This window comes from Equus asinus, chromosome 2, assembly GCF_041296235.1.
Source record: "Equus asinus isolate D_3611 breed Donkey chromosome 2, EquAss-T2T_v2, whole genome shotgun sequence".
Classification (NCBI taxonomy): domain Eukaryota; kingdom Metazoa; phylum Chordata; class Mammalia; order Perissodactyla; family Equidae; genus Equus; species Equus asinus.
Genome location: NC_091791.1, coordinates 125461121 through 125480506, shown reverse-complemented (window position 1 = coordinate 125480506; position 19386 = coordinate 125461121). Strand labels below are relative to the sequence as shown.

General features: G+C 42.8%; 1 protein-coding gene across 1 annotated transcript in view; it reads right to left on the bottom strand.

The window, feature by feature from the left end:
* The window catches only part of PTPN9 (protein tyrosine phosphatase non-receptor type 9), a 77552-nt gene extending 59688 nt beyond the window's left edge, over positions 1–17864 (bottom strand). The window contains exon 1 of the mRNA XM_014841400.3: positions 17152–17864. Within this exon, the coding sequence (XP_014696886.2) occupies positions 17152–17214 (63 nt within the window). The 5' untranslated portion in view covers positions 17215–17864. The remainder of the gene's footprint in view (positions 1–17151) is intronic.
* Between the last annotated feature and the right edge of the window lie 1522 nt (positions 17865–19386).

Genomic DNA, 19386 nt, shown 5'->3' with positions numbered 1-19386 from the left:
ATAATTAGACTGAAAATAAAGGAGTGTACTATACAAGAGTGCTACTCCAAGTAACGTCTGCAGACCAGTAGCACTGGCATCAGCTAAGAGCTTGTAAGGAATGCAGACTCTCAGGCCCTACCACAAACCTGCTGAATCAGAATCTGCATTTTAACAGGATCTCCAGGTGATTGTTGTGCATGACAAAGTTTGAAAATCACTGATACACAGAACAGATCTACACTTCAGCAAGGCATTTGATGAGCATTTCATGATATCTTTGTGGACAGTAAGATTTCCTTCTATTAATTTGTTATATTTTTGCCAGGTAAAATGTTAGGCAGTTTACACACTTAATTCTCATAATAAATCTACAAAGTAGTTATTATTATCTGTAATTTACAGATATTAATAGTAGCAAAGATTAGACAGCACTATCTGCCAGGCACTGTTCCAAGGACTTCATATATATTAACGTATTTAATCCTCATAACAAATCTTTATGGTAGGTACTATTATTACTTACATTTTACATATGATGAAACTGAAGCAGAAAGAGGTTAAGTAACTCACCCATAATAATCACACAGAAATTTGTGGTACAGTTTTTAACCACTACTTTTTATAGCCAAGCATGTTGCCATACTTGGTGGGGCATATGATAGCCATGCAGGAAACAATAAACAATTATACCCAAAGACATTTTTTTAAAAAATGAATAGGATCTGCAGGGGAATATTTTAAAGGATATAAAAAATAAAAGGATTTTAAAGGAATTCCCTGAAAGGAGAGAGTCAAATAGACTAATGTTTATTTGAGAGCCTACAGTATGCTGAGCCATGAGTCAAGCTCTTGGCATCCATGTTTTACTCAACCTTTCCAATAGGCTCATTCGTAAGTATCAAAACATATATATATATGACTTATATATGAGGCAATGGAGGCCCAGACAAGTTAAGGACCTTACCAAGTCACAATATTTATAATGATACAACCAAGATTCCAAAACCAAGTGTGACTCTAAAGCCCACACTCTTTCCCACGATTTGCTCTGCATCCGTCCCTGGTGCCATCCCATTGCTACAAATGCCTGAGATAAGGGAACTGGGTCATGCTGACCATAAAGCAGGAGGACCTTTAACTAAGAGAACAAATATATTATAAAACAGAACATGGATCTAAAAGATCAAAACAGGATGGAACAATGGGCGAATGGTATTCCAAAGCAAGAGGCTTTGGAGTCAGACAAGGGTTTGAATACCAGGTTCTATCATTTACTATTTGGAATGCAAGCAAGTTACTTCTTTGAACCTTAATTTCTACATCTATACAAAGGGAATAATACCCCATAGGATTGTTGCAAGAGGGGAGAAAAGGTAATACTTGTAAAGTACTTGGCACATAAGACAACAAATGGCAGTGAACATTAAATGTAATAAAATGAAATTTAAGAAGGGTAAGTGCAAGAAAATCAATTTTAGAAGCACCAGATGAAATTTAACAGAAGCATGTCAGATGTGGACTTGAATCTACGAGTCAATAGTTTGCTAAGACTGCCAAAAATTACTATTGTGAATTTGGAGCACGTTACAGAAGCACAGTGTCCAAAACAAGTAAGTCTAAAACAAGAAGGTCTATCAGACTTCATTTGCAATACTGTCTTCAGTTCTAATTGCTAAACTTTAAGGTAACTGGAAAATTAGAATCAGTCCAGAAAAATCAAAACCACGAGAAGCTTTGAAAACATAGTAACTAGCTCTTTCCTTCCTGGTTCTATATTCCCTCTCCTTCACACAACTGAAGCTACCTGACAATTGCTTCCACTCCCTAACAACTAATACATTCTTCACCTCTCTTCTCCCTTGATCTTCATCTCCCTCTCCCCCCTAACCCCCGCCCCGCCTCAAATTCATTTTTGCCAATGCCAATGTCAAATAGATCTGACAGGAGTGACTTGATGACTTCTAGTCCAAAACTCTAGGACCTGGCATGTCAGATGTGTTGCTAATCTGGCCCTGGCCTGCAGAATAGACCTGCTGCTGCTATGACCAGGGAACCAGGCAAGGAAAGGGTTACTGAGGATCTCATCAATAACTAACATGGTTTGTCAAATGTTTTCCAGACAGCAAGAAACTATGTGCTTTGTTTTGCAGATGTTGCTATCACAGAGAAACTCACACGTTTGCAGCAAGACCCTTGCAAGATGTTCCAGCTCCAAGCGTCCAAAAGTTACCTTAAACTTATTAGCATCTTAAATTCTCCTTCTCTGGGAAAGTGCAAGCAGCCATTTTCAGATGGTGCAACGTATGTAGTAGCATGTTTACCTGCTATGTTTGCACCCTGAATGAGCACATTTGTTACACAGTTGTTACAAATAAACCTGTTATCCTCTGCTCTCTTGTGCATAAAGTCTCTACCAGCACTGTGCTCAAGGAGAACATTGCACTGGGAGCTACTGCCAGTGTTCTCCACTGCTTGTGTAAGCAATAAACCTTTTCTTCACCTACTTCTGCCTTGGTCGCGTTTCTTGGCTCCACACTCAACAAGAGATGAACCCACTTAGTTCAGTTATGCTGCTAATCTACACCAAATTTAACTGGCTCCCTGCTTTCTTCCTGAGACCCAGCCCCACAACTTGTACCCTAGGTAACTGAATCCTGAGTCTTTGTTACATACTCAAGAAACTGGGACTCTTCCTAAATGTCTACATGACCCACAGTTCCGCTCCTCGCTCAAAAGGGTATAGCTGGCCAGAAGACTGCAATTAAGCAATATCAGTCATCAGACCGCAACCACTTCAAACTCTCTGAAACAATACTTCCAAATCCAAGGAGGTTCTCAGATAAACTCAGGGACAAAGCTATTCATGCCCATAAAATAGTACAAGTAGATTAGCTTATTGTACCTAAGAAGACCTTTGAAAACCTACAAAGAAAAATGCCTGGAAAAGCTGCCTGCAATCTGGCTGTCCTCAATACAGTGCCCCATTTTCAATTCTAATTAGAACCAGGCTCAGCTCCCTGGCAGGACCCAGACAGTAAAATCTGGTAACTCCTAGTTCCAGATTCTCAGGGCAACTGACATTGGAGCAACACACGCTTCCCTATGGAATAGCCTTGTCAAAGTTGGCAGGTTTTCCTGGCTGAATCAGAACAGCCTGTGTCTCCTTTCATTCAATACTCCCTTGGAAGCCAAGCATCTCTCTAGGGAATGGCATCTGCAGTGGACATCAGGTGTCTCAATGCCCTGTTTTCTTTTTTTTTTTTTTTTAGGAAGACTGGCCCTGAGCTAACATCTGTGCCCATCTTCCTCTACTTTATATGTGGGGCGCCTGCCATAGCATCGCGTGCCAAGCGGTGCCATGTCTGTACCCAGGATCTGAACCGGTGAACCCCGGGCCGCCAAAGTGGAACGTGCGAACTTAACCGCTGTGCCACCAGGCTGGCCCCTCAATGCCCTGTTTTCAACCATGCAGACATCCTGGTTCCATTTCTATTTCTGAAGTAGATAGAGGCTCTGCTCGTTCATTGGATGAGAGAAACCATGGTAAATGCTAGTCTTTGAGAACTTTGCCTTGCTGTTCCTCTCCCTTGGAATAGCACAGTTACAGTTTAGAATCAGAAGATTCCTGGAGCTTTCATCCAGTTCAAACTACCTCTATACCTAGAGTTCCAGAACCAGTTTGTAAATCCAGGCCTTCTCTTCCTGAAGTGAACCTGAATGTCTAAACTCACTTCTAGATGGTTCACCAACCAATACCACATCACCCTAGTTATTCTCTGGATCACTAGTTCTCAAACTCAAGCCTGCATTTGGAGGTTTGTCAAAATACAAATTATTGGACCTTACCCCCTAGGGCTTCTGATTCAGTAGGTCTAGGGTGGGACTTGAAGATGTGCATTTTTAACAAGCTCCCAGGGCATGCTGATGTTGTTTGAGAACCACTGCTCTAAATCAACAATATTTCAAGTCATTCACCCCATAAGCCTGGGAACAGGGTAAGGGAGAGGAAGATGTTATATACATGGGTCCACTTGTATCATAACACTCGTGGTTTGTCCTACACAGAAAACTCCTTATTTTCCTACATAGTAGACCTCAACTGCATCTCACAGGAGTTTAAAACAGATGACAATTCACACTCTAACGAATTATGAGCATAGATAACATTCAGTAACCAAGAAATGGTACTTATGGTAAGAGATTCTAGGCTCAAGATCAGCAGTTCAACTATGAGTGGAAACATCTATTCTCTTTCCTTTGCCTCACTAGTCGCGTTATTCATTAAAATGAATTAAAACCTGTAAAGCACTTAGAATAGTGCTTAGCCATTATTTTTTTTATTGTGGTAAAAGATACATAATACTTATCATATTTACCATTGGTAAGTGTTCAACTCAGTGGCATTAAATATATTCACAATGTTGGGTAACCACCAACACTATCTATACCCAAAACTTTTCATCATCTCCAACAAAAACTGTGTACCCATTAAACAATAACTCTCCCTTCCCATCTCCCCCCAACCCCTGGCATTCTACTTTCTGTCTCAATGAATTTGCCTATTCTAGGTACCTTATCTAAGTGGAATTGTACATTCGTCTGTGTCTGGCTTATTTCAGTAAGCACGTTCTTGAGGTCCATCCATATTTTAGCATATATCAGAATTTAATTCCTGGGACCAGCCCCGTGGCCGAGTGGTTAAGTTCATGCGCTGCGCTTCAGAGGCCCAGGCTTTCACTGGTTTGGATCCTGGGCGCAGACATGGCACCGCTCATCAGGCCATGCTGAGGTGGCATCCCACATGCCACAACTAGAAGGACTCACAACTAAAAATATACAACTATGTACCAGGAGACTTTGGGGAGAAAAAGGAAAAATAAAATCTTTAAAAAAAAAAAGAATTTAATTCCTTTGAATGAGGCTGAATAATATTCCATTGTATGTATATACCATATCTTGTTTATCTATTCATCTGTTGATGGACACTCAGGTTGCTTTTACCTTTTGGCTATTGTGAATAATGTTGCTAAGACATGGACATACAAGTATCTGTTCAAGTGCCTGCTTTCAATTCTTTTGGATATACATCTAGGAGTGAAATGCTGGGTCATATAGTAGTTCTATGTCTAATCCTTTTTTTGGTAAGGAAGACTGTCACTGAGCTAACATTTATGCCAGTTTTCCTCTATTTTGTATGTGGGATGGTGCCACAGCATGGCTTGATAAGCGGTGTATAGGTTTGCGCCCAGGGTCCAGGCCCGTGAACCCTGGGCTGCCGAAGTGGAGGGCGTGAAGTTAATCACTATGCCACCAAGCTGGCCCCCTATGTTTAATCTTTTGAGAAACCACCAAACAGTTTTCCACAGTGGCACACCATTTTACATTCCTACCAGCAATAATGCCAATATTGATTTTCTTTCCCTTTTTCCTTTTTTTAAATTATAGCCATCCTAGTAGGTAGCACTTAGCGACATTAATCATCACAAGTTCTGATGTGGGCTTTTACCAATACTTGTAGTACTTAAGGACAGCACGACAACAATTAGAGGTTGTGACCTGTTTCCAAATTCAAGTGGTCCTAACAGTTTCATTCAAAACACAAGTTTCGGGGCCGGCCCTGTGGCCGAGTGGTTAAGTTCTCAGGTTCCGCTGTGGTGGCCCAGGGTTTCACCGGTTCGGATCCTGGGCGTGGACATGGCACTACTCATCGGGCCATGCTGAGGCGGCATCCCACATGCCACAACTAGAAGGACCCACAACTAAGAATATACAACTATGTAACTGGGGGCTTTAGGGAGAAAAAGGAAAAAAAAATAAAATAAAATCTAAAAAAAGAAGAGCAAAAACACAAGTTTCCAGTTGCTTCCAATTTTCTCACAAAATCACCTCCAAAACTAGCATTTCCCTACCTTGATAACAACTAAAAAAGAAAATGATGCTTTGGGTGGCCAAAGGAAAAAAGAATGGATAATTTTCCCTTTTTTTTTAATGTCTCTGATAACTTAATTTCATAATAATGCTCAGTTTTACCTATAAACAAATGGCTCACTGGCATTCAGTTCAAGAAATGTCAAATAGTTTCTCTAAAACATTTAAAATCCTAATCTAAAAAGATTTATTTTTAAAAAGTATGTTGGAAAATCCTATATATTTTAATCTTGCTAGCTAAATCACCTTTAAGTCCCTGACCTAGCGAGAAATACCATTTTCTCTTCACTTTGGGAGTTTTCCAGGCATGGAAGAGCGAAAGTCTCAGTGACACAAACGGCCATTCACAAATAAAACTGTTTTCTTCTGCTCTTGTATTATGTTCAAACAGGCCTTTCTCTCAGTAACTCTTTTTTTCCCTTTATGAATTTAAGAAAGAGAAATTTTGGAAGTATAGCAAGTAAAAACCAGTAGGAAAAAAAACCTTTTTTTGGAAAAATTTTCTCTCTCAACTTTTATACTTCCCAACAGTTGAGAAAGAAAATCTAGTAGCTTAAGAATGGACAAAAAGATGGGTAAAGTGAAGGTATCATAGAAAAAAAATTTTCTAAACTGCAGTCTCATCCTAGTTGTTGATCAGCAAATATACCGTATATACTTCCCCATTATGCTGATGATAATATTTGAAAGATTAAATTCTCCGTTTAGAAAATTAAAGACTGGTTTTATAAAGGCAAAGAACAGACCTACAACATTCTGAGAGGTACAGTCAGAGACCCATATGAACCCTCAAGTCCATCAATCCCATTAAAGCATATAATTTCTTTCACAAGTAAATGTGCAGTAAGCAACTAAGAACAATGTAGCCAAATCTCTGTAGGGAAACTTGTAAATAGCTGAAACCAGGAATATGTTCAACCCACAAATGCCAAGAGACAGCTGTTTCTAGAAGATATGTATAAAGTTGTGTCACACACAGAAACACTGGTTAAGACAGAAGTTTACTAGAGAGAGCACTGCATTTAGTCAGGAGAGTCTGATTCTCAGTGATGTCTTCCTCAGTAAATTACTGAAAGCCTCTGGACCTCATTCCTATAGCATAAAGATAATCAATCTAGGCAAAACAAAACCTGCTTCATGGGTTGTGTGAGGAATAAATAATGTCAATACAGTTCACTCATTCTTCAGCAAACATATTTTGAACTCACAATGTGCACTAAGGATGCAAAGAAGATCAAGTCCCTGCCCTCACTGTGCCTAAGAGGTCCTCCTCCTTGGTGGGTAGCCCACAATTCAAGAACTATTTAGATAGAACTACTAGAGGGCAAGGACTGAGAGCTCCCAATCCATGCTGAACAAGACCCTGGCAAATAACAACAGACAATGAATGATTGCTGAATGAATGAATGAACTATTTTTGCTGTTATCTGTAAAACTTTCCTCTCAGAAAAGGAAAAGGGACTACATAATTAAAGGAAAAAGGGATACATAATAATCGGCTCACTCACCAGAGGAACACAGATACTTCATAGCAACACTCAGAAACACGTGGAGGGGAAAGCAAAGACAACCCTTCCCGTTATTATCATTCCATGGCAGGGCTCAGTAGCGTTCTTCTTGTCATAGAAAATCTCCCCATCTCTGAAAACCTCTGCAAAGGCTGTGGAAATGGCTCATTTTATCCTCTATGATGGTTATGCTGCAAGATACTTAAGTTTTAAACTAGAGGTTTTCAGTACGTGAAGTCAAATTGCTGAAACCAGTATTTGGGGACACATATTTGAATAAATACTACATGTGTTAACCAAAGACCTATCTTTAACTAAAAAGTAGGAACTTGTAACTCTGTTCCTAAGAACTACAAAATTCTTCAGATATAAACTAGGGTTTCTCAAGCTTAGCACTACTGACATTTTGGGCCAGACAATTCTTGGTTGTGGTGGGCTGTCCTATACATTATAGGACATTTGGCAGCATGCTTGGCCTCCACCCACTAGATGCCAGTAGCATGCCCCCCCAACCATGACAATCAAACATAGCTCTAGACATTGACAAATGTTCCCTGGGGGAGGGGAGGGGAGGGAGGGTTGTTTTAAAATCACCCTGGTTGAGAACCACTGAGATAAACAATGGAATGAGAATTTTTTCACGAAGTCTGTTTAAATAAGATATGGAAGATATAAACTGTCATTCTTTGCACTCTATGAGTGATTTTTAGATCACCAGAACCTTTTATAGTTTTATGTGGAAAAAAAGATGATGATGATCAGTGCGCCTAAAGGTAATCTACAACCTAGAAAGAAGAAATAAACCAATGGACCAATGAATGGTACAAAAAGTGGTAACAGCATAACATGAGCTACAAGTAGCCTACTATCATCTTCTAGATACATTACTCATGCCTGATAACTGTTAGAAGTCTTAGGCTATCTTGAAATCTTCCATTTCATTGCTATAAAGTCAGATTCTTAATTTTTCTTCCTATTTTTATCCAAAAAAAAATGGTTTCCTATAGCAAGGAAGGCAAGAATACTGTTATCACAACTATTTATTGAGCATTTTGTAACTGTAAGGGATTCTGCTTACTTAAATTAAGCACATCTCCTAAAAGCTTCTGAAGGAAAGATGACAAAACAGACTCAAAATTATTAAATGAAACTCCTGGAGTCACAAAGGAAGCTAGACATTCCCAAAGTTTACCTAAGACTCATTTCCGTCACCTCCCAGAAGTCCCAGGTTTGACTTGTAAATAAATAGTTCTGCTTACAAAAAGGCCAGATTTGCATTAATCTTAAATACTGGGATTTACATATACATATTATTTACATATACATATATACATACATACATATTTATATATACATAATCCTAAACAAGTATAGAGCACACAGCATTTTTTACAAAATGTTATTGGTTTTAATTATAAAAGAACAGCCCACCACAACCAAGAATTGTCTGGCCCAAAATGTCAGTGTCAATGTCTATGTCTATGGTCACTGTAGAGAATCTAAAAAGCCTTTTTTTTTAAGATTTTATTTTTCCTTTTTCTCCCCAAAGCCCCCCAGTACAGAGTTGTATATTTTTAGTTGTGGGTCCTTCTAGTTGCGGCATGTGGGATGCCCTCAGCATGGCTTGACGAGTGGTGTCATGTCTGCGCCCAGGATCCAAACCGTTGAAACCCTGGGCCACTGAAGCGGAGCACAGGAACTTAACTACCCGGCCCAGTGGCCGGCCCCAAATATTTGGTTTTCCGTTTTGTTCTTTTGAGGAAGATTAGCCCTGAGCCAATCCTCCTCTTTTTGCTGAGGAAGACTGGCCCTGAGCTAACATCCATGCCCATCTTCCTCTACTTTATATGTGGGACGCCTATCACAGCATGGCTTTTGCCAAGTGGTGCCATGTCTGCACCCAGGATCTGAACCGGGGAACCCCAGGCCGCTGAGAAGTGGAACAGAAGAACTTAACCGCTGTGCCACTGGGCCAGCCCTAAAAAGCCTATTTTTTTAAAGATTGATTTTAATAATGATGTATATCATGTAATAATGATATATATAAAAGCAAACGCAAACATAAAGATTAGCCAATAGTTCAAGCAATGAATAAGTAATTAATGGATTATTAACGTCCCCAGACACTTCAGTACTAAAGTCATAGATGGCTCTCTTTAGAATCTGCCCATCAATTCTGAGAATAAATTCTGGTTTCATAAAATTCTATAAGCCTAGTCAGATGTGTGCCAGTTGTGCTGGATAAAAAGACAAGAACCATGCACATGTGTTTTGGACAGGTTTGGTATTTCAGAGGAAATCTGTACATATAACAGAAACTGTCTGGGGCTGGCCCCGTGGTCAAGTGGTTAAGTTCGCGCACTCCGCTGCAGGCTGCCCAGTGTTTCGTTGGTTCGAATCCTGGGCGTGGACATGGCACTGCTCGTCAGACCACGCTGAGGCAGCGTCCCCCATGACACAACTAGAAGGACCCACAACAAAGAATATACAACTACGTACCGGGGGTCTTTGGGGAGAAAAAGGAAAAAATAAAATCTTAAAAAAAAAAAAAAAAAGAAACTGTCTTTCCCAGAGGAAAATGGGATGCTTTTCTCAGAAGCAGAAACTAAAGAAAACGTCACCTCTACTCTACTGTTTTGGTCTCATCATTTTATAGTTTGGACCTAAGAGATAACCAATTCTTAATAAACAAACAACTCTTCCCATGGGCTCTGGAGCTCCTCTGCCTCCACCCCGGTTCCCCATCCTCATGCCATCTAAGTCAGGGTCTCAAGAGGTCTTTTCAAAATCATACGAAAGAGCTCAGTGCAGTAGGTACAGGCGCTCCAGCACTGAAGAGCACAGCCTAAACTACTGTTTAGGAACATCTACCCCTACTTCAAAAGAAGAGGGATAAAAAATGGTGACTATTCTAGCGGCCAGAAAGGGCAACCAAGGAGCTCTTGGGGAGGTGTACATAGGGGGGAAATGTGATAGTGATTGACTTGGAAAATAAAGTACCCCCAACTGTCTGAAACATCAAGGCAGGATGGTAGAACAGGTATGAAATGGCTGAAATTGCACTGGAGGTTTTAGTATCTGAACAAATTATTAGAGTCAGGGGCTATGACACCTAATCTTGACACTGCAGTGGACCAGCTATTCTGCTATAAAATGGGGCTTACTATTTAGAAGACAAACTTGGAATATCCCAACATTACTATGTCTTTTCCAAGACAATAAAGATATACAAATCAGAAAATGAGGCTCAAATGTACTGACCTACAATGAGTTTTAACTTTTACCTCTGTAAAAGAGTTCAGCTCCCTTCTAAAGCAGGGTCTGTCTTACTTTTCCAATTCATTAATAAGTAATAAAGGTCAAATTACTTCAAAAAAACCTCCAGGTCCTGTTTTTTTTTTTTAAAGATTGGCCCTGAGCTAACATCTATTGCCAATCTTTTTTTGCTTCTTCTTCTCCCCAAAGCCCCTAAGTACATAGTTGTAGATCCTTCTAGTTGTGCTATGTGGGATGCCGCCTCAGCGTAGTTTGATGAGCGGTGCTAGGTCCACACCCAGGATCCAAACCAGCAAAACCTTGGGCCACCAAAACAGAGAGCGTGAACTTAACCACTTGGCCACAGGGCTGGCCCCTCCAGGTCCCTTAACATTCACAAAACTAAGTCCAAGACTCTTGATATGCTCAGAGATTTTAAGCGAGTAAAATTCTCACATCCAAATGAGATTTTACCTAATTGCCAACAACAATATCATTAGTTACTGGCAATAATGAAAATAATGAGAATTCTTCATTTTTCCCTCTCTGGAAGGCTTCAACCCAACATTATGAATCATTTAGTCCTTGATGTATGGTTATTTCCAGGGGGACAGATGACATTTAGCACAGGACATGTGAGGCTGTGGGAAAAGGGAAGTTCCTGGCCACAAGAACCAGGATAAAACCCCTGCCCTTGGGAAAAATGCCAAAAATCTCAGGAATTGATAAACAATAATGTACACCCGAAATTACACAATGTTATAAACCATTATAATCCCAATAAAATTACTTTAAAAAGATGCTAAAAATCTCTGAAGTCCACTGCAGGGCAGTTAAATTTTTAGCTTTACAAGATTCCGTTATAAGAACACAAACCACAGAACGGAATTAGAATAGGTTTTTGAAAACTACAGTATAAAGTTGCAAAATAACTATTTTCGGTCATTCATGAGAATCCATGCTAAGTGATGGTCCCCAGCGTGAATATGAATATTTTTTCCCCTTGGGATTGGGTTAAACTAACTTGGCTCTAAAATCTTTCACTATGCAAAGACAGAGAATATCACGATGACAGCTAACTTTACTTAGTGCTTACTATGTAAGCATCAGGCTAAGTGCTCTACATGCATCAGTTTATTAATCCTTACAACAATGCTATAAGTGCTAAAGAACATCAACTCCAAAATAGGCATTTTCTTTAGAGCCTTTGAAAATAATAAGCAGGGGTCAGCCCCATGGCCGACTGGTCAAGTTCACGAGCTCCACTTCTGCGGCCCGGGGTTTCAGCCGGTTCGGATCCTGGCTGCGGACATGGCACCACTTGGCAAAAGCCATGCTGTGGTAGGCATCCCATGTATAAAGCAGAGGAAGATGGGCATGGATGTTAGCTCAGGGCCAGTCTTCCTCAGCAAAAAGAGGAGGATTGGCAGTAGTTAGCTCAGGGCTAATCTTCCTTAAAAAAAAAAGAAAGAAAGAAAGAAAGGACTTTATATTTACACATAAACATATCAAAAAAAAGAATATATTCCTGACACAAAAACAGCTTGGTCTTTATAGTTTGCAGAGATAATATTCATCATATTTGTCTCCAAGAATAGTTATTTCTCTTGTACAAAAGAAAAAGAAGATATAGAAAAATTACATTTTTATTGTCACCACACCTCAAAATGGAGGGTTGTCAATTCTACCTTAAGGAACAAATTTTTTTCCCAAGAGTAACTGCATCACAATTTCTTGCATAGACTGTATGATATGTTTCTGGTGGCAATACATAGGTCTGAGTAAAGGTTTTCCGCATTTTTTCTCTGTCTGCAATTTTTTTTTAAGATTTTATTTTTCCTTTTTCTCCCCAAAGGCCCCAAAGTACATAGCTGTGTACTTTTAGTTGTGGATCCTTCCAGTTGTGGCATGTGGGATGCCACTTCAGCATGGCTTGATGAGCGGGTCACGTTCGCGCCCAGGATCCGAACTGGTGAAACCCCAGGCTGCCGAAGCAGAGGGCACAAACTTAACCACTCGGCCATGGGGCCAGCCCCTCTGTCTGCATTTTTTAAACCATATTTTAAGAAACATCATCAAAACCAAACACGTAGGGGCCTGCCCCGTGGCTGAATGGTTAAGTTCACATACTCCACTTCAGCGGCCCAGGGCTTCACTGGTTGGGATCCTGGGTGCAAACCTGCAACCACTCATCAAGCCATGCTGAGGTGGTGTCCCACATAGCACATAGCACAACCAGAAGGACCTACAACTAGAATATACAACTATGTACTAGGGGACTTTGGCAAGAAGAAGGGAAAGAAAAAAAGACGATTGGCAACAGATGCTAGCTCAGGTGCCAATCTTTAAAAAAAAAACCAAACATGTATATCAATACTAAAACTCATAAAATTAGCTATTATATACCCATGTAGGCATCTTACTAAATTGGCTAATTGCTTCATGAGAAGTTATGTAATATAATAGAGGGAACATTTGCAGTGGAGGCAAAATTACCTAGAGCTGAGTGGAAACCATGGCTCTATCGCTTGCTAGTATACGACCTTGGGCAATTTCCTTCTCTCAGTCTGAGTCTTCTCATTTGCAAAATGAGGTAATAACTCCAATCTTATAAGGATTAACCGTATGTGAAATGCCAGCATAGAGCCTGACTCAAAGCAGCAGATTAGGAAACAGTTACTGTTATTACTCTGTTGTCATTTATGTAAGCTCCTTAAAGGCAAATCATACTTTTCCTTGTAACTCAATTGTAGGCTCTATAATTACTGAAAACTGAAAAAATAAAAGAAACATCAAAATTACAAACGAGGATTTGGTATAATAGTCCAACACATACCTAGATAGGAAATGAGACTATGAAGTAATAATGATGACCTTCAAAACATATATCAAAATGAACAATGTCCTTATTTTTATAAGCCACTCTGAAAGGAGATGATGCTGTCTGTATTCAAATCACACACAGAACTACTCTTCATTCGTGCCATAAATATTTCTTTTCTTTCTTTTTTTGCTGAGGAAAATTAGCCCTGAGCTAATATCTGTTGCAAGTCTTCCTCATTTTTCGCTTCAGCAAGATTAGCCCTTAGCTAACATCTATGCCAATCTTCCGCTACTTTATTTGCAGGTGGCCGCCACAGCATGGCTGCCAAGTGGTGTACATCCATGCCCAGGATCCAAACCCGCAAACCCAGGCCGATGAAGTGGAATACGCCAAACTTAACCACTATGCCACAAGGCCCACCCCTCCACAAGTATTTCTTGATTGTCCATTAAGTGTCAGTTACTATGCTAGGCAATGTGCATATGATTGTGAGCAAAAGCAGACACAGTTCCAATTCTCATGGAACTTTCAGTCATACAACTGCACAAATAGTGTAAACTTGTGATAAATGATGTAAAGGTCAGTAAGTGGTATTCTGAGAGCCAGTAACAGAGATCTAACCTAATTGGGGAGCCCAAGGAAGGGCTTCCCCAGGAAGTGAAAGCTGAGAGCTAAAGAATGAAGAGGGAGTTAACAGTGGACGGTGTTTCCAGATAGAGGAAAGTAGCTTGTGCAAAGATCCTGCCACAGGAGGAAACAAGCAAAAATATAAGACCAAAAGGCCAGTGTGCCTGGAGCAAAGACAAGAGCTGTGAGAATTAGCTAGGGCTCTAGACTACACAACTGCGAGGACTTATAGACCATATTCAAGAGCTGTAATATCCCAAAAGCAAAGAAAAGCCACTGAAGAGTTTCATGAATGCTTATTTCGGGGGGGGGGGGCAGGTAGGCTGAAGCTGAAGGACGATGATTTGCAATTTGCCTTTGGCTTCTGCAATAAGAGCTAAAGAAGGTAGATGGATCAGGTAGGAAACAAAAATTCCCTCAGGGTATGACAATAGCTTGAGGGACCAAGGGGATGGGGATGGGGATGGTGGAAGAAGTTGATGAATTCAAGAGATATTCAGGAAAACCTGATGTATAGTATTCAGGGGCTAAGGGAGAACAAAGTATCCAAGGAAACTTCGAGGTTTCTGATTTTCATGACCATATAGAAGGAGATACCATTCAGGAGGGATCTGCTCCAGAAACATCTTTAGAGCAGTTTACACACCCCAAAAAGGGCCTAAATGCATTTCACTTTGGCCTGAACCTGTTTCAACTCAGTTTGGTCCCTTACTTTACTTATGAAACAGGGTTCCAAAAGATGTTTTGCTTCTTCCAAAAATCAAATTGACTCTCAAAAGTACAAGATTTTTCCAACACTGAAGATACTTCAAAGATTCTGCCACAAGCTTCAAAATCAACTCCAAGTGACTTCTAAAACTGGCGTGAGCAATGGGGCAGCACTATGGAGTGAATGTGTCATTCCCCATGACGAACTATTTTGATAAGACTAACACAAATTTGCTGTTTAATTTAAATATTTTAAGAAATCTTGACAGTTTAGAGTACTCTTATGTGATATTAAACTAAAATATGAAATTTTATCAGGCATTACAATAACTGGAACTATGCTGCTTTTATGTTTGTGTTTCAACATTCTGAAATGCCTGTAGAAAACTCGGCATTTTGGAAGAAAAGGTATGATTAAAAACAAACCATACAGGGGCTGGCCCAGCAGGCAATAGTTGTTAAGTTCACGCCCTCTTCTTCAGCAGCCTGGGGTTCGATGGTTTGGATCCTGGGCATGGACCTACACACTGCTCATCAAGCCATACTGTGGCCACGTCCCACATACAAAATAGAGGAAGACTGGCACACATGTTAGCTTAGGGTCAATCTTCCTCACCAAAAAAAACCCCCCAAAAAAAAGTCTTCATCTTAATATATAACTATTTTACTGTTTCCATCCAGTTCTTGTTAATGCCGATCACATTCACTCAAGGTAAAAGATTTTTACTAACCACACGTGTGTGTATGTATGTATACACTATATACAAAGTAAAGCCAACACTGTAGTATTTACTTTCTTCAGTTTTAACTTTTTAATTTGCAACCTAATGTCACTTTCATAGTGGAATACTGGATGCCTTTCAGTCTTAGAAATACAGAAACTTCAAATCTGACTAGCCCAAGGAAAGTAAGTGAAAGAAAGAGTTTTGCCCCTTTAATAGCAACCTAACACATCACACCTTAGTACTGAAGTAATTCCCTAATTCTGGCAGGATGGCCTCCTTGGCCACCTGCTTGCACTAGGCCCTAACTCAAATTTTATTAACACACAACTGCAGTTACCAGGATGCTACCACCACTTGTACACAGCAACAGAATTCTTTTGTTTTTTTTCCATGCTGATTTTATCTCAAGGCATCAAAAGACAACACTGAGGTCTGAGGCCAAATATGAATAATGTCATCTCCGCAAATGAAGAGAAAAGTCAAGGACTTTCTAAAAATCAGGTCTTAAGCCCATTAACCAATATTAGCGTGTAAAACCAGACTGTCTTCATACCAAAGACTGTGCTACCGAATGTGGTCCCTGGGAGCAAGGGCTGGAGAGCTTAAAATGGGTTACCAGCATGGTTCATCTTTTTCTTTCAGGTGTTTTTTTAAAAACATGGAATCAGACTATGGCTATACTTGAGTATAGCTTAGGCCAGGTATGGGAGCGCCAAGGAAGAGACAGCAAAAAGCCTTTAGGGGTCCCAATCTTAGCTAGCAGACTTTCCTATCTTCCTCACAAGGAGCGGTCCATGTCTCCCAGCAGGAATGTGGGAGAGGGAAAGTTCTAAGGGCCCTGGGCTTTTCCCTCACCCAAGCCCCCAGAATGACACAACAAACCACTTCCTTCTGGGAACGGAGGGTCATAAGATTTAGGGGACAATGGAGCTCAATCCCGGCTTCAGAAAGATGGAGACAGGGAGATGAGACGGGGGGAATGGAAGTGGGGGTCAGGGGATGGGCCCAGCCCGACAGCTGAATACGGCAGTCACCGCCAGGGACTTCGGGAGCAGGGACCTTGCAGCATCTGTGCGAGAAGGCCTGCCACGGCCCTCTGAGAAGCCCGAGGGGCTCGTCGGGAAGTCTGGGGCATCTGTGCACCAGAGCCTATCGCCACTCTCCTCGGGAGAGGAGACAGTCCCCGCAGGAACCCTCTCCGCGAGCAGGGGCTTTCCCTGCCCTTTTAATCACAAACCCTCACGGAAAGCAGCACAAAATTTATAGGGGTAGACGGGCCAGAGGCAAGTAGGTGTCCTGCAAATGTCGGGGAGGGCTTGACAGAGGGAAAGGGAGGCCCCCCAGTTCGAGGAACTTTAATTGCCACCCGGGAGCGGGAGGGGGCAAGAGGAGGCCCGTCAGCCGCAGGGACAGAGGAGGCCAGGAGCAGCGTCCAGCGGCGCCCGGAGTTTCAGGGGACGACGGCTTGGGGCGCGGTCGCGGCGGGCAGAGGCCCGCGCCGGCCCGGAGGCGCGAGGAGCGCGGGTCGGCGGCAGACGCCGCCTAGGCCTCGGGGGTCCGGACACACCCACCGCGCGGCCGCAGGCCCGCTTACCTGCTCCTCCTCCGGGGTCAGCTCCGGCGGCATGGCGGGCTGGGGCGCGGTCGCGGGCTCCATGCAGCCGCCGCCGCCGCCGCCCGGCGGACACCCGCGGTCCGGAGCGCGGAGAGCCCGGGGCTGGCGGCCTCCGCTTCCGCGTCGCGGCGCCTCAGCAGCCCGAGGCCGGCTCGCGCATGGTGGGCCCGCGGGGCTGGCGGCCGCCAACGCCGCTCGTTCCCTTAAGAAAAAGCTCTCCGAACTGTCGCTCTCTTCTGGGCGGAAATCCTTTATTTTCTTCGCTCCTTTCCTCACACTCCGCCTCCTCTCCCGGAAAAAAAAAAAGTGCAAGAGGAGCTAACAGTCAATCGGGATCAAAAAAGGAACTAGGGAATCAAGAACTTTCTAAGCCCAGAGCGAAGGGTCGCGGCGGAAATTTCCTGAAGGCTGCCGGCCTCGGCGTCCCGCTTCCTCGGCGGCGCTCCCGCTCCTCCAGAGCGTGACGAGGAGGCCTCGGGGATGCGGGCCCCGCGACCTGCGCGGCGCCCCTCAGCCCGGTTCCTCAAAAGCCGCGGCGGCGAGCGGGAGGGAGCGAGGGAAACGCGCCCCACTCCGGCTCACTGCCAACGCTGCGGCCGCCTCGCGGCCGCCCGAGCCCCCCGCGGCTCCATTGAGAAACGGAGAGTCTCATTCACAAGCAGGCGGCGAGAAGGGCCCCGCGGAGCGAGGACGCCGTCCGGAAGGGGGAGACAGAGAGGGACCCGGCGCGGGCGGAGGGGGAGGGAGGGGAGGGAGAGGAGCGTGAGTGGGGGAAGCTGGGCGGTCCGGCGGGGGGAAGGGGGGACCTAGAGGAACCAGGGCGGGGGAGGGGCTTCGGGCGTCTCTGGACTGCGGAGAGGAAGAAGGAAGAAAGGAGTCTGAGTTTTATGAGGTTAAGCTCGGTGAAGGAGGAAGACAGTACATTCGTTTGAAAACTAGCTGCTGACGGGCACCTCGCCGGGGGTTACCTGCTGCTACCACCTACGTGAGGAATGCACGATCTTCATCTATTTCCTTGTCACTGCTGAGTGAAAGACCCTGGAGAGATTGCCTGCGAGGTCCAGGATGCTCAAGTGGAGGCACAGACCCAATAATCGCGGCCTTCTCTCTCTTTGCCGGCCGCATCCTGTAATCCATCACCAGTGTAGCTAATTTTAGTCCTTCACAAAAGGAGCATCTGATTTCGAACCTCATTCAGGAATCATGCAGCTTTTGCAAACCTTGATTTTCACTCACGCCGGCGCAGCAAAGAGCTTAGGGGTTTTACGGGGTACAGTCTTGGAGTCACTTTGGGGGAGGGGAGCACAGGGAAGTCAGAGCTGGGTCTGGTATGTTTTTGCATCATTCCAGACCAAAAATAAATATTCCAAAAGGGACCCAACTAACAAACGCGTGCCACAGCTAGTCACAAGAGCTGAAGCCCTGGGAGAGAGACCCAAGCGAGGGAGAGAGACCCAAGCGAGGAGTCTTCAGACTACTGAGGAAGGTGCTCTGGGCTCTGATGCTACTTGCAGGATTTTATGAAAGCAACCTCTGACCTCACCTCGTGTTTCTGCGTCGTTGTAATAGGAACTTCAGGCTGCCCTTGGTTAGAGAAGAAACCCCTGGTGGTTGGATCTGTTTGTCAGGTAGGTTAGTTTATCCTTTGCACCAAAAAGGCTGACTCTGGGTTGAATTCATCACCCTACACCGGAGTTACAGTTTCAATATTGCAACTAGACGCTCCTCCGGAAGACAGTCCGTTTATTTAACAAGTACGTTTATATGCCGGGCACTGGGCTATGCACTGGAGTTACAGCAGTGAACAAGACAGTGGTCTCTTCCACATGTAAGGATATGGAACGATCCCTGAGCTATGTTATGAAGTGAAAAACGCCAGACTCAAATAATGTGCATAATATGGTGTCAGTTGTACAAGAAAAAAATACTAAACATATGTTTGTAAACTTATTTACACATAGAAAAGCTTTGGGAGGATACACAAGAAAGATAACAGTGATTGTCTCCCAGGAGGGGAACTGGGAGTCTGGAGAACAGAAGGGAGAGGAAGACTTTTCCCTATATGCTCTTTTGTACATTTTAAGTTTTAACTTTAACTTTTTATTGAAGTATAACAGACATAAAGTGAAAATATATGTGTATGTACAGCTTGATGAATTTTGATAAACTGAACACACCCATGTAACCAGCATACAGATGAAGAAATGGAACATT